This window comes from Populus trichocarpa, chromosome 10 (genome assembly GCF_000002775.5).
Source record: "Populus trichocarpa isolate Nisqually-1 chromosome 10, P.trichocarpa_v4.1, whole genome shotgun sequence".
NCBI classification, from domain to species: Eukaryota; Viridiplantae; Streptophyta; class Magnoliopsida; order Malpighiales; family Salicaceae; genus Populus; species Populus trichocarpa.
Window position 1 is genome coordinate 12,235,837 of NC_037294.2, and position 14,610 is coordinate 12,250,446.

Genomic DNA, 14,610 nt, shown 5'->3' on the forward strand with positions numbered 1-14,610 from the left:
ACGTGGTGGCAATGGATCCAACGAAATCCAATAAAACGGTGTTTTGCTTTTTTGAAATCGAGACAGGAAATCTAGCAAGGATGCAAGAACGGTGACATTTCAGTCCACAAAAAATGCCTTCTGGAGTGATTTCATTTCAAAGGTGAGGGTCCCCACACACGTTGTCCTGCAAACTTCTCTCTTGCGAAATTAAGCTCCAACTTTCTAGCATATATATACATGGCATATTATCATATGACCCACTATATATAATCTTCTTCTTTTTTCAAGTAAAGCAAATATATGAAAGTTCCTGAACTGTTGTATAGTAATATTACTTTTAACTACTAGAAAATAAAGTAACACTGATCCAAAAGCAAACATGAAAAGACTGCGGCTACAGAAGTCACTATCCAAGATATGAAATCCTTAAAACTCTTAGGTACAGTTGAGGTGTTCGAAGAGAAGATTAAAAAACAGCTTGAAGAAAATTGAGCTGCCTCTCTTATTGAAACCCCATGGTGTGAAGATCTCCAGGGTAACTGCATCATGTCTCCAAAAGGCCTTTCTTCCACGAAACAACTCGCATTCCTGACCTGGAAAACGATCCCGAACTTTGTTAATCACATGTTCTCTTTCTTTCTTTCTTTCTTTCTTTTTTCGGCCTGATAAAAAAAATGCAATCGGCATTAACCTCCCAATTTGGACATCAAACGAAGCTAGTACTTACAGAAAAAGAAAAAAAGATTCTGGGTTAAGCTTTTAATTGGCATATATATGACACAGAGAGAAAAAGTTTAGAATTAATGAAATAATATCGATAATCATTTTCTTCTCCAATTAAAAGTGATTGTACTCGGGAGGAGGAGTGAGTTTACCATGCAGCGGTAGAAAGTGTCTCGGTCATGTCTGTTATCGCATGTGGTGGGGCTTCTTAATTTCCTATCAGAAAAACTAAGTGGTGGGGCTCTAAAATGTACGTTCTCCTCCTGCTAAATGTAACCACAAAATAATTTCTTCCCTGAGCTTGTATGTGTTTGTTTCGATATTTGATAATAAGATTGAGTTATTCTAGTAGCTAGTGATTTGAAAAATAATTGTTCATAGTGTTTGAATTGTTTTTTAAGTATATTTTTTATATCACGGTAAATTCAGAGAGGGAAAGAAATCGTAGATATACTGCAAGGCATGATCTTCAAGTATTAAAGGAAATAGAAAGGAAGGAAAATATAATAATAGGGGAGGAGGGAGAGTTGGCTTAACATTTAACCCCAATATTCACATCATCCCTTCCGCTAAATCATTGGATTATCGATTACTGCCATTAATTTCTGTCAAGGTGCCACAATTCAAATGGGAAAGGAGGAGCCAAAGTGGGAGAAAGTCTGGCCTACTTCTAAGACTTTTTCCCCTAGTATACTTTTCGTGGGAAATCATCATGCACAGTTAGCAAAGTTGCTACTGCTACTACTACTAATGATAATGATAGTAGAAGTTGGGTTTATCCTATGCTCACACAATTAGGCATATTATAATAATAGAAGACTATCCACGAGAGATAAGAAAATGCATTCCTAAATGCTAAAATTGATTTTCAGACAGTAAAAATCAGCTATAATATACTTAAAAATCTATAAATAGGAGCCTAATAAAATTAATTAGACATCTGGAATTGGACACATGACCAAACAGAAAAGACATTTCGTTTGAGCACCCTAAGACGGGCAGCTAGCACTCGTGACTCTGGCAGATATATGTGTAGGAAAAAAGAAATTCAGGTAAAAAGAAATAAGAACAAAAGGACAAGAAAAGAAACAAAAGCCAATACATGTTCTCCCATCTCATGACTGCTCCCCTCATGCAAAGAAACAGGTCAGACAGATGATAATAGGGATAGAAATTCGTTTTTTCCAAAACCCCAAAAAGAAAGGTAAAGTCATCAAGGACACATTTACCAATGGAAGCAGAAAAATTTTACTTTCTAATCATATCCGAGTATGATCATTAAAAACGTCACTAGACTATAGTAGAAGAGAGTTTAGTTCACGTACCGATACTTTTGTCATCTAGCATTTTTTTTCTTCACTGAAAACTCCCATTTCCTCCGAAAGGCTGGCTTGTCGGCGCCGCAGAAATATTAGTGTTATGTCTCTCTGAATCCAAGGAGGAGCCACCCATATCCATGCCATGATGCTGACGCTGTGGCTGCTGCTGTTTTTCTCTCTGTGAAAACCCTGATGATCCACTCATGCTTCTCACTATTTGAGGACCAACACCAAGAAAGTCTCTTGTCAATCTATCAGACCCACCAATGCTTGCATTGAGACTTTGGTGCAACTTTGCTTCATCCATACTAGTGTTGCCAAAATTTGGGCCGTGGTGCTGCTTTTCTTGCTCCAAACTTGTCCTGCTTGCAGTATATCCACCATAGGGGTTTTCTTGTGCATGTCCGGAACCAAACATGGAGGAATTCCCAGGAGCAAATGAGTTCATTAGGTCATGAAGATTATTCTCGTTTTCGCTGAACATGCCACTAAAGTTCCCACCAACAAGTTGCCTATCTGATTTGTTACCACTTGAGGAAGAGCTACCAAAACTTCTAAGTAATGAGGCACTGTTGTTGCTTGAACTTGAACCCATTTGAGCAGCCTTTTGAAGCAGCGCAGTAGCAGACATATGAGAGACCATGTTATCATTCTGAACCGAAGAGCTGTAGAGAGAAGGGACACCGGAGGTCATTTGATTACCCATTACATTATTTGAGAAGATATTACTCCCTTCACCACCACCAACACCATTTTGGTTGTTGAAATGACTGGGCATTAGCAATCCTGAAGTTGGTAGGTTGCTGTTGGAATTGTTTGCATTGTTGCTGTTGGAAATGCTGCTTGCGGTGCTACTATTGGAAAGAAAGCTGAGGTTGAACAGATTGCCAGCAGAGGGAGGGTTGCCTGTGGTGTTGTGAATATCAGCAAATTGCATCAGTCCATGATGGAACGGCTTATTTTGCAACAAGTCTTGCTGAGATTGGTTTTCATCATGATAATTCTGGTTTGGTTCTTGCATGAAGAAAGCAGGTGAGGGCATTTGCTGTGGAGGTCGAAACGACGATGAACCAATTGATGAAGGGAGAAGATGATCGAATTGTCCAGTCCGGGCACCACCGCCACCAAGTCGTAAAATGTCAGTAGACTGGTTGTTGTGGTCTTGTAATGAGGAGATTTGAGTTCCTACTTGAGATAAGCCTAAGGTCATGTTGCTACTTCCATACAGATGGCTTCCAATTGTGTTCAAGTTGGTAGGAGGGTTTCTTGCACTTTCTTGAGCCAGCGCATCACAGAATGCCCTGTGAGTGATAAAGCTGTCACGCCTGCAACAATTATTTGGAGAAGAAGCTATTAGATCATCTCAGAGAGATAGTAAAAGTACACAAAGACGAAAGAAAAGTTGAAAAGAACTATAAACAGGAATTTATGTCTGCTAGCTCTACTACATCAAACTAGACAATTTTGAAAGAAAAAAAATACATAGTTATAGATATGAATAATTGTGAAATATGATGCCAGCTACCTCAAGGCACATGAGTATGTCCACTACTATTATAGAAACTGTGATAATAGTCGTGATTCTGATACATATATATAGTTAATCCAAATTATAGAGCCACTAAAGAAAAATTAAGTTCATCTCCGTGACTGATGGCATTTAATCAATATATATATGAAGATTTCATGAGTTCCTGTCCATTATTCTTGGCTTCCCCATTTTCTTGATGCGTCCCATCTTCATTAAAAGGCGCCCGAATTGTCGCGGTCCAGCAATTAAATGACAAAGGCTTGTAGATCCAGTACTTACAATAGCTATACATCACATCCAAATAAAAACTACGGTTCCATATCGGCTGTAAAAATAAAAAGAGTTGTAGAAAATGGTACATGAAGCATGGGGAAGGGCAGAGAGGTGTTTAGGATGCATGAGTCTTCAATAATTGAAGACTTAAGTTGGTAAAAAAATGTAGAAAGTACTAGAGAAGAATGTGAAAGAAAGGAGTTCAACCATAATTTCCTTAGGAGACAGAAACATAGTAATTACGGGCTGTGGAGGGGTAGGTGTGAAAGAGGTTTGGACAGGGACAGTATAATTAAACAATCAACCATGTAACACCATTTGAAGAACTGGCCCTTCAATAAATGCAACAAGAGAATGTGTTTAACCTCATGATAAGACATCAATCAAAGAAAGTCCATTTCAGGACTTCTTTTTAATGCGAGTCTCATGATGCCTGCTGATTTCCCGCTTGAGGGCTGACTGTTCAAAAACGAGGAACCAGTCTAAAATCATCACATCTATTGAAACCCTTCCTTGGTGATCAACTCTAAACACCCCCATATATGTCACTGCAATTCTCTCTCTAAACTGTAAGACCACGCAGCTCTAGCAGAACGGCAGCAATGGGGGGGGGGGGGGAGATGAAGGGAGAGAAGGATCATGGTTAGTTAGGGCCCAGCTAACTTTATCATTAAAAGGAGTACCTGCAAGAGCACAGACCTGATCACATCTAGCCAACCCATAAGAGAACAAACATGGTAAAATACACGAGCAAGCTCTACAATATGGCATAGCAACACGTGAATAGGAAAAAGGATAAACGGCCAAAAAGGGCGGTGGTTTTGAGGAGAACGAAAAAAAATGTACTCTCTCTTTTCTTTTTTCCTCTCTCTTTGTTAATCGGCCTCTCACCAAAACCTCAATGACCATGGTGGCAGTTTCAATAGATTATTCACGTGCGAGCGCATGTTTTCTGCTCTCTCACCATCTCCACTGCAGTAACCAGTTGAAAAGTCTTTAGAAAAATAAAACTTGAAGAGAAGGGTAGAAGAAATGGAGTTTGTATCAAAACTTTTCTCTTCTCTCTTGTCGCTTGATCGAGGAATCTTCGCCCTAAAACAAATAAGCTTAGTGGTCGTACTATACTCGTAACGCCTCTTCCGTTTCTTCTCTTTCAACCTTTTTGTTGGTGTCGTATATGAATCGAGGGATAGCCGTCCTCCTTCCAAGGAAGAGGAAGATATACGTACAGCATTAATGAGAAGATGGGGTGATTAATTAATTAATTAGCAGTTACCTTGAGAAGAGAGTGCCACAGTCACATCTGTATTCTCTAGTGCCACAAGTCTTAGAATGGGCTTTCCAATCAGACTGGACAGCATATTTTTTTGAGCACTTCTCACACTTCCATTTCTTCTCACCATGTTTTCTTGAGTAGTGCTTTTTGATTCCAGTAAGATCACCAAGAGCTCTAGAAGGCTCATGGTGGACGCATGTGGGTTCGGGGCACAGATAAACCTTCCTCCTCACTTCTTTTGTAGTCTTCTGCTTTAGCTTCCAAGGCAGGTTATGTCCTCTTCTGTGGAGCTGTAGATTTTGCTCCCTTTGGAACCCTTTGTTGCATACCTCACATATGAACCTGTTTGTTGCCATTAGGGTCTTGGGAGATAGTGCTATCACCTCTGCGTCTGGATCTGTTATGAAAAATGACAAACAACAAATTATTAGAAAAATCAAAATTTTAATTACAAATTAAGGAAAAGGAAACTTGGGGGAAGACATTTTTAAAACATAGTATATGTCTATATACATCCATGCCAATTCCACTAAAAAAACTTGGGTTTCTGTTAATTGGATTTTTGTGAAAGAAGCATAAACGAAGATGGGAAAAAATGTAAAAGATTGAGTGAAATATATATTGAGAAAATCATTTTGTTGCTTATATAACTAGGTAGATCGATCTTTAGATAAAATTGATGATACTTGCTTGGTGTTCCAGGTTGGTTTCTCTTTTTCTTCTGTGGCGGTGGAGCCTGAGCTGAAGATGAAGTTGGAGTTGAGGAATGCTGTTGTTTCATCTGCTGGTTTTGTTCTTCTTCCCTAATTCCAAAAAAAGGCGCCGATGAAGAAGAAGCAGCCATATTCTTCAGAGAGTTCTTCTACCTTCTTTCTTCTTCTTGAAGTTCTCTTCGCTTCTTCCGCTGTTAGTCTCGCAAGGCAATTAATAGTCTTGAAAACCAACACAGCCCCACATGCAATTTAAGCTCCTGCTAGATATTCTTATCTTATAAAGGCAAAAAAACAGCAAATTCAGGCTTTGGGGTATTGATTAATGAGAACCCTAAAATGGGAAATAATATCTGATAGAGAACCTAAAATCAAGGGAGATATGAAGAGAAAGGCAAAAGGTATTGCAGCCCATGGCGTAGCATTAGATTCCTCTTTTCTTCTGTTCCCTTTGTTTTAAACGCTCGGATTTTGAACGAGTGAGGTTACTCTTGTTCTTCTTTGATTTGGTGTCATGCAGATACACTAACACATATACATGCCATAATTTACTTCTTTTTATTTATTTATTTTTTTTCTATCTTCTTAATTTGTTTCACAGTTTTTTTCCTTTCTCGATATTGCTCAATAATTTCCTACCTTAAAATGACATTACCAAATGAAGATAATTAATTGAGAGAGAGAGAGAGAGAGCAGAGTGGGGGTAAGGCTTACGAGTCGGTGGACCCAATCCATCACACAAAACGACATAGGATGGTTTGCGAGGGTAGCATGAACAGCTACACCGTCTCTCTCTTACATTTCGTATCTGGCTATTCACTTCCAGACAAACCTTCCCTCATCACTCCCTCTCTCAGTGGACCTCACAGTAAAATATTTAGTATATACTTAACTAATTTTCCATTTGGGATCCATGTAACAGTAAACCCAATTTAACCAAGGCAAATTTGGCAATACCTTTTATTGGAAAAACATAAAACGATTGATTCTTTTTCTCACTTCAACCACGTGTACATTGATTTAGTTTCAACAGGATATTTATAATGTATGAATCGAGCGGTACAAACATTCGATCCAGACTGAATGGGTCAATACTTGATTTTTATCGTATAAAAAAAATTCAATCAGCTATAATTTAATGATCAGTACGGGTGTTTCTCTGTTTTTATAAAAATTCTCGTGTCCGAATACTTTTATTTTGTAATTAAAAGAAAAAAACATGCGGAAGAGAAGTGAACTCCTTGAATTGTACTACAACGGTGAGATTTTATATTAAAAAAATGGATACAAGATTGGTTTTCCGTGTATTGATGAAAAACTAGGGTAGCCCACCTGAGACTTGACTGGGGAACCCGGCAGCATTCATGAAGCTGTTGGCCGTCTGAGAATCAGCTTGGGGACTGTATAGCATAGTTCATCACTGTTTTTGACACCCCTCTGGTTGACTGGCATGCAAAGGGCAAAAAAGGGTCAGCCGCTAGCCTTTGTCAAGTACACTGGAATTTATCCAGTTGAGCTCGGTTCCATGCAACAGGGACCCTGGCTATCACATCAAGGTGTGTGGGGGCATCTCAGTCATTTCGAACGACCTGGAGAAAAGACCTAATATCCAACCACCAGGCACGGTCTCTAATTTTCTTAAGCTTTGCAGTATTCCTTGCTAGCTTCGCATGCATCCCTGTCATTTCTACGATGTTGCCTCTCAAATATGGCCATGGGATTTTACAGGGTTAGATGGTAAATTGGCATCGTAAAAGTTTCTTTGGAATCGATTTTATGCTAAGATTGATTCTAATTATTTAAGTAAATTGATTTGATTTGATTTGCTAATCGAAAGTCTTTATTTGAAACAGGTTTTAATTGAAATTGCGAGATTTATTTGACCTGAACAAGTGAAAATCACTCAACTTGCTCTCATCTCTTGAAAAAATTGTGTCAATCATATTTGTGTGGGAGAAGGACGGCAGTGAAGTTAATGTTTAAGGGATCAAGTTCTGAAACAAATCACACGCGTTTTAATGTGATTTGCAAAATTATAAACATCTCTAATTTTAATTAATTACCTGTAGAATTCATTTGTATTGATTAAAATCTTCTAAATTTTGGAATGGAGTAAATGATATTGAAATGATTTTATTTCTATTCAAATATTAAATATCCAAACAGCCTATATAAATTAAAAGTGATATACATAGGGGTTCAGGTAGTCGAGAAGACTGTGATGCAATAAAAAGAATAATGTGCTTGAAGTGGGAATTTGAAGCCTGGATTGGGACAGTTGTATTCTACTTTAAATTTCCCAGATTAATATTTTTTATTCCATGCCAGCTACATTTTTTATTCCTATCGACGCCGGTGGATTAACCTATTGATGTATACATAAACGATCAGTCACCTTTTTTCTATAATATTGTTTGGAAATTAATTATGGAGCTGTGTCTTCTAAAATAGTTGAATTTACCGTCGTCTATATCTGTTAGAAAATAATATAAATCATATTCTACCTTACTTAATAGTTTAAACTATTGGGTTGAGATGGTTCTGTATCAGAGCCTTGATAATCAGGCGGTCACGAGTTCAAATCTCAACATCCCCATTTATTTGATAAAAATTAAGCACAAGGTAATGTGGATATATGTAAGTTTCAAGCCCAAAAGATTTTCACTTGAGGGGGTGTGTTGGGGAATAATATAAATCATATCTTGAAACCTCACCTAATAACTTAAGCTATTGGGTTGAGATGGTTCCTTAACAATATCGAACAATTAATTGTTGTTTGAATGGGAATTCATTGTTAACAAAAAAATGCTCTAAGTAATTTTTATATTAGCTTATGATATCCTGTGGAGAATCTGGTTGGTTAGAAACAAATTGGTTTTTAAGGAAGAGTTATTGATTGGGATACATTGTTTGAATTGATTCTTTATCATTTAATATTTTGTTTTGAAACATTTGATGAAAATTATTAATACACGAGAATGAACTTGTTTAGAGGTATTCTTATTTGGTCTATTTAGTAAACTCTTGTTAATTTTGGCTATAATATTTTTTTTATGTATTAATGTATGTTTTTATCTATTTCTTGGCTTTTTTTTAATTTTGTATATATAACTTTTATTTTTCTTGCTAGTTTGGGGTTAGCTTTATGGCACTGGTGACAATTAATATTAAATCCTTGATTATTATTAAAAAAAAATACAAACATGGCCAGCATTTTTTCTCTTTTATTTACAAGCAAGTCGGAGCACATTAAATTGGCGTAATTTTTTACTCTCGAGTATAATCAACAATTAATTGTGGTCTGCATGAACCTAGAAAACAAAAAAAAAAAATTTGCAAACGAAGAAAAATAATCTTAGGTATTAGTTTATCATTCATCAGCAGTCTGCTGGATAATTAGATTTAAAGCCTTCAATGAAGCTAGTTTCATAGGAAACATAACAAGATAATTAAAGAGAAAATTATTGGTCACTTCGACGATGGAGATATAGATATGGTAACGAGAGAGAGGCATTTATCCAGACAATAAGACCATTAAGTGACAACACAACAGCATGTTGGCATCACGAGGATGATAGTTCTGTTCGAAGATGGACACGCTGTATTTTCATTTTCAATAACGGCGGCCTACTACAATACCATCCGTTTTTATTTTATTTCCTTACGCGTGCAGCTGCTTTGGAACGTATTTAAAACTGTGTTCTTAATAATTTTAAATTTTTTTAAATTAATATTTTTTTGATATACTATATCAAAAATATTTTTAAAAAATATTTTTAAATATATTTTTAAATAAAAAATATTTTTAAAAATACTTTTAAATAAAAAATATATTAAAAAATAACTATCACTATATTCTCAAACAACTTATTTATTTTCTCTAACAACTCGCTTTTCTTAACAACCTAATGTTTAACTCTTTTAGTTTTTTAATTAGATATTTTTATTTGCACAGGCCAAGCAATTTTGTTTTTGATGTAAACAAAATGCTAGGCTAAAAGAAAATCTAAGTGCCAAGTTATTGGTTAATATTGATGATAATTTAATTAATAGAAAAAAAACAATAGAAAATAAATTAATGAAAAAGCAATGAAAAAAAAACATACATGAAATTATCTAGGTTATCAAACGACTCAATATTAATCTAATACTCAATATTAATTTAATAGAAAAAAATCAAATAAAAATTAAACTTAAAAAAATAGAAAACACTACCTTAAAAATAGTTAAGCTAAAAAACAACAACTAAATATAGCCTAGCAATTCTTTTTTTTTTTTTTTGTTGATTTTGGTCTTTGTTTTTTTTTATTGCTGTCTTTTTATGTTTTAGATCCTTTATAAAACAATTTGCAATTTTACCCCTCAATATTTTTTTAAATAGAAATTGGGCTTTGTGTTTTTTTTTATACGAGGTAATCCCGAGTCATGAGTTTGAGAGATTAGTTCGAGATGACTTTTTATCTTTTTTAAGATTGATATTTTTTATAATTTCATCATTCAATATTATGTTGAATATGGATCGAGTTTCATGATTTTTTTTTACTTTTTTTTCGATGAAGTTATCCCAGTTTTATATTCTAAATCTCGAGATTGACAAATCGATCGGGTGAACTCGATTCTTTTTTTTTTCATTACTAACTAAATCACATAAATCAAATTCTCAACTAACAAAATGAGAAAATACATAAAAAATGCTCGTTTTATCAATTGGGAATTTGAGTTTGTGATTTTTTTGGGTTTTCTTTCTATAATTTCACCTGGATGACCCGAGTCACGGATTTGGAGGATTAGCTATGGATGACTTTGGTTTCTTTTTTAGTTTTTTTAATTAATTTTTTTTTATGTTTTTGAATTGTTTTGATGTGCTTATATATGTCACAAATAATTTTTAAAAATAAAAAAATTATTTTAATGCATTTACGAGCGAAAAATACTTTGAAAAACAATCACTACTGTACTATTAAACACCACTGAACGAGGCAAATAATCCCACCCTTGATAGTAGTAAAAATAATAACAATAACAATACCTCTTCGCATTATACTAAAAACTTAGTATTATTTATACGTGAAAATTTAAAATTGACAAAGAAAGTTGATGTGAGATATATCTATCGCAATGTATATAATAGTATATTGACCCGCATTTTACAGCAAGTCAGTAATAAATTATTTTTAAATATAAAAAATATTTTAAGTATTTTGGGTCTGCCAGCAATGTCAAACCCAAAAGCTTTGAGTTTGATAGTCATGCCTTGACTCAACACGCGCTAGCAGCCTTTAAAATAAAAAATAGAAAAGACAATGCTCCTGTGGTCTTCTGAATATTTACGGTATGATTTATAATGCAAACACCTTATGTTTATAATATGATATACAATGTAATTATTATATGTATATAGTATCAAGATAGTGATTTCCCTATGCGTTTTAATGCATAGTATAATATCTTTCATCACGTAAAGGTGGGTTCCACATGAATATGAAACAATGAGTAGTAGATGCATCAGGGGCACTAGTTATTTTAATTTTATGCGTATACTTTGCTTTTAGTTTTCTTATCACAGTCACAAGTTAAATGCTATTGAAAAAATAAAATATTTCTTAAAAAATCAATATCTTAATGGTTAGAAAAATATTTTTATATAAAATTTTAAATAAATAAACATCGTAATATTTATTTTTTCAGAAAATCTTGTTGATTTCTAGATGAGATTATAAATTATTATATAAACAAGACTAGTTATTCTAATATGGAAGTATTTTCAATGTTCTCTCTTTTTATTAGATATGAGAAATTACTAAGTTTCCATACATATAAAGTAGCCATGGAAATCAATATCTGGAGTTTTTGAATTTTATTTCTAAATTTAGCCTTTTAGGCCCACGTTGTTTTTGACCTTTTTAAGGATAAAGCCCATGAGTCAAGTAAAATTCGGGATGAAGTAATCCATAAAAAGGGTTAGTTGTTAGAATTAAGTTTTTGTGGACATATATTCCTTAAAACGCCCACAAATAAAATGGTAATTTGAATCTCCTGGGAAAAAAAACAAGACCAATAGACCATAGTTGGTAAGTTGCAGTCTACATTTATTTCACGTGAAGGATTTTTTTTTTAAAGAAATTTATTGAATTACTTTGTATAATAAATATCTATTTCACACTTTTATTTTCTCTCGATGATCGATTTTAGATTTTCTTAACTTTGTAAAAATAATTAATTTTATTGTTTATTTTGATTCTTAAAAGATGAATTGTAAGGATTGTTGAGTTTTTTTTTAATATGTATTTAATACCATTGAGAATAGTTTTTATTCACATATACGTAGGCAAGAAAAAAATGCAAAAGCGTTAGATCTCTTTGAACTGTTGATCAGAGCAGAATTAATCCTTTAATAAATTATCTGACACTCGAAATTCATAAACAAAATTGAAGAACTAATTAGAATTTTTTTTATTAGATAAACTTATATTTTCATTTAATTAGTGTTGATTCAAGCATGTGAGATGCACGTGATTTCTGTATTTCAACCTTTTAAAACGGATCAAATATAAAAAACAGAAGGAAAATTAATGAAAAAAAGTGGAATTATTTTCTTTTTTCAATATTTCTTCTCTCTCTCTCTGTTTTTTTTTTTTTAATTTGAACTAATTTAAAGGTTGAGGTATGATAACCGCGTGCATTTCACACGCTTTAGTTAACACTGAATATACGAAGACCTGGATTTAACTAGTTAGCGACTTGGTTTTGTTTAGGAACTTCGAGTGCCGGATAATTTAACCAGGAGCTGGTTCCATTTTGACCAATAGTTCATGGGGCTTGATAGCTTTTAGAAAAATAAATTATTCAACGCACTGGTTTTTAAATTTGAATTAAAAAAAGTCATGGAATGAAGCAAATTTCTTTAACCATTATACTTTTCCTTCATGTTCGAGAAAAGAAAAAATTAACCCCGATAAATATAACTTAACTGGTCAGATTCTAGATTTATTTTCTAAAAGTTACTAGTTCGAGTCTCACAAACCTCAGGGTCATTGGAGATTTATATAATCATTAACTTTAAAACCCGTAAGATTAGTCGAGATACACGTAAATTAGTCAGAATACTCAAGTTAATAAAAATAAATAAATTGTATAACCTTGATCCAAAACAATTTTCAATACGAACATGAGAAAAAGAAAATTGGACACGTGCAATTGTCTTTTAAAACTTGAAGAATAGGGACACTTAAAATTGACTTAAAAAATGATGAAGTTGGATTAGTCGACGTGACTTTTCAAGGAATTAAAAAGAACCGACATTACAAGCTCATGTTCGTGGCATGCGTCAAAATTAATCTCGCATATTATTTGGGTCCAAGGATGTATTTCGTGGTGTAAATTGTATTTTTTTAATTTTTAATTTAATTTTTTTAATTTATAAATTATTTTTTAAATATTTTTAAATCATTTTGATACAATAATATCAAAAATAATTTTTTTAAAAATAAAAAAAAATTATTTTAATGCATTTCTGAATAAAAAATATTTTAAAAAATAATCACACCTTCAAATAGTCTCTAAATAAAAATTAGTTAAAATTATTTTGATATATTAATATTAAAAATAAAATTTTAAAAATAAAAATATATTATTTTAATATATTTTTAAATAAAAAATATTTTAAAAAATAATTATTACCGTAATCTAAACCCCTCGTAAGTTTTGTTGATTGGTAATTGGTTCAGAGGAATTTTAGCTTGAAATATTTATCTTATTGAAGCCAGAACATTGAGATGTCTAGTGATGAGATTGGTCGAGCTTCAAGGACGAGTCAGTGAAATTAATTGAGGTCACAATCAAGAAATCAATCAATCGAGCTCGAGCTTCATACTTTAAATTCAAACCAAAATAAACAAGTTTTATATTTTTAAAATTTGAAAACAAAAACATCAAATGAAAACCACACATCATACATAAAAAAAATTATTTATTTCAAGGTAATTCTTAACCTGTACACTCATTCTCAATAAGTCAAATTAATAAATTTTATCAGTCAAGTCTTAAATATTTTTCACATCTTTGTTAGGGTCCTTTTGTAAAAAAAAAAAAAAACAATTTAATATTTTCCATTTAATGTGTATGTTCTATGCAATAAAACAATATAATTTTTGTTTTGATGGTGAAATTTTTTTTTTGATTTTTAATTTTTTTTAATTTGCTAATATCAAAAATAAATTTTAAAAATTTTTAAAAAATATATTTTTAAGTAAAAAATTATTTTAAAAAACAACTGTAACCACAGTTTCAAACATTTTCTAAATTAATTCCACGAAGGATAAATGTTTATCCCCTTTTAAAATAATACTTTAATTTTTATTTTTTTTGTTTATTTTTTTTAATTTAAAAATCTAATTTTATTACTAGTCACTAGGTTATTTGTCGCATCATGTTCCAAGTGAACCAATTTTTTTTAAAGGTAGAAAATATATAAAAAAAACTAAATGAAAAAAATATATATGGGTCCAAAACCAGCCTAAATGACCAGTAATAAAATGGTTTGATTTTTAAAAAAGAATTTTAATATAATATTTAAAAAAAAAAACTAAAATATCAACATATCGGATCAATTCAGTTTAACTTGTCAAACCTGCAATTCGAGTCATGAAATATTTATAACTCCATGAAAAAAATATATAAAAAATACAATTGAGCACAAAAATTAGACATTTATAAAACTAAACACCAACTAAATAACAAGATATTAATTAAGATCGCAATAATTTTATAGAAATCAAATCAAAATATATCATGAAC

At 32.6% G+C, this 14,610-nt stretch overlaps 1 protein-coding gene across 2 annotated transcripts; it reads right to left on the reverse strand.

The window, feature by feature from the left end:
- Positions 1-283: 283 nt before the first annotated feature.
- LOC18102534 (protein indeterminate-domain 5, chloroplastic) lies at positions 284-6,374 on the reverse strand. 2 transcript variants are annotated; one of them, XM_024611129.2, is made up of 5 exons: positions 6,180-6,374; positions 5,795-6,091; positions 5,105-5,501; positions 2,031-3,349; positions 284-644 (listed from the first exon to the last, which is right to left on the reverse strand). In XM_024611129.2, the coding sequence occupies exons 2-4, from the start codon at positions 5,946-5,948 to the stop codon at positions 2,062-2,064; spliced, it is 1,839 nt and encodes a 612-aa protein (XP_024466897.2). In that variant the 5' UTR covers positions 5,949-6,091; positions 6,180-6,374; the 3' UTR covers positions 284-644; positions 2,031-2,061. The 2 variants fall into 2 exon arrangements, with proteins under 2 accessions (XP_024466897.2, XP_006378422.2); XM_006378360.3 differs by having other exon boundaries at positions 284-575; positions 5,795-6,373.
- Positions 6,375-14,610: the final 8,236 nt, after the last annotated feature.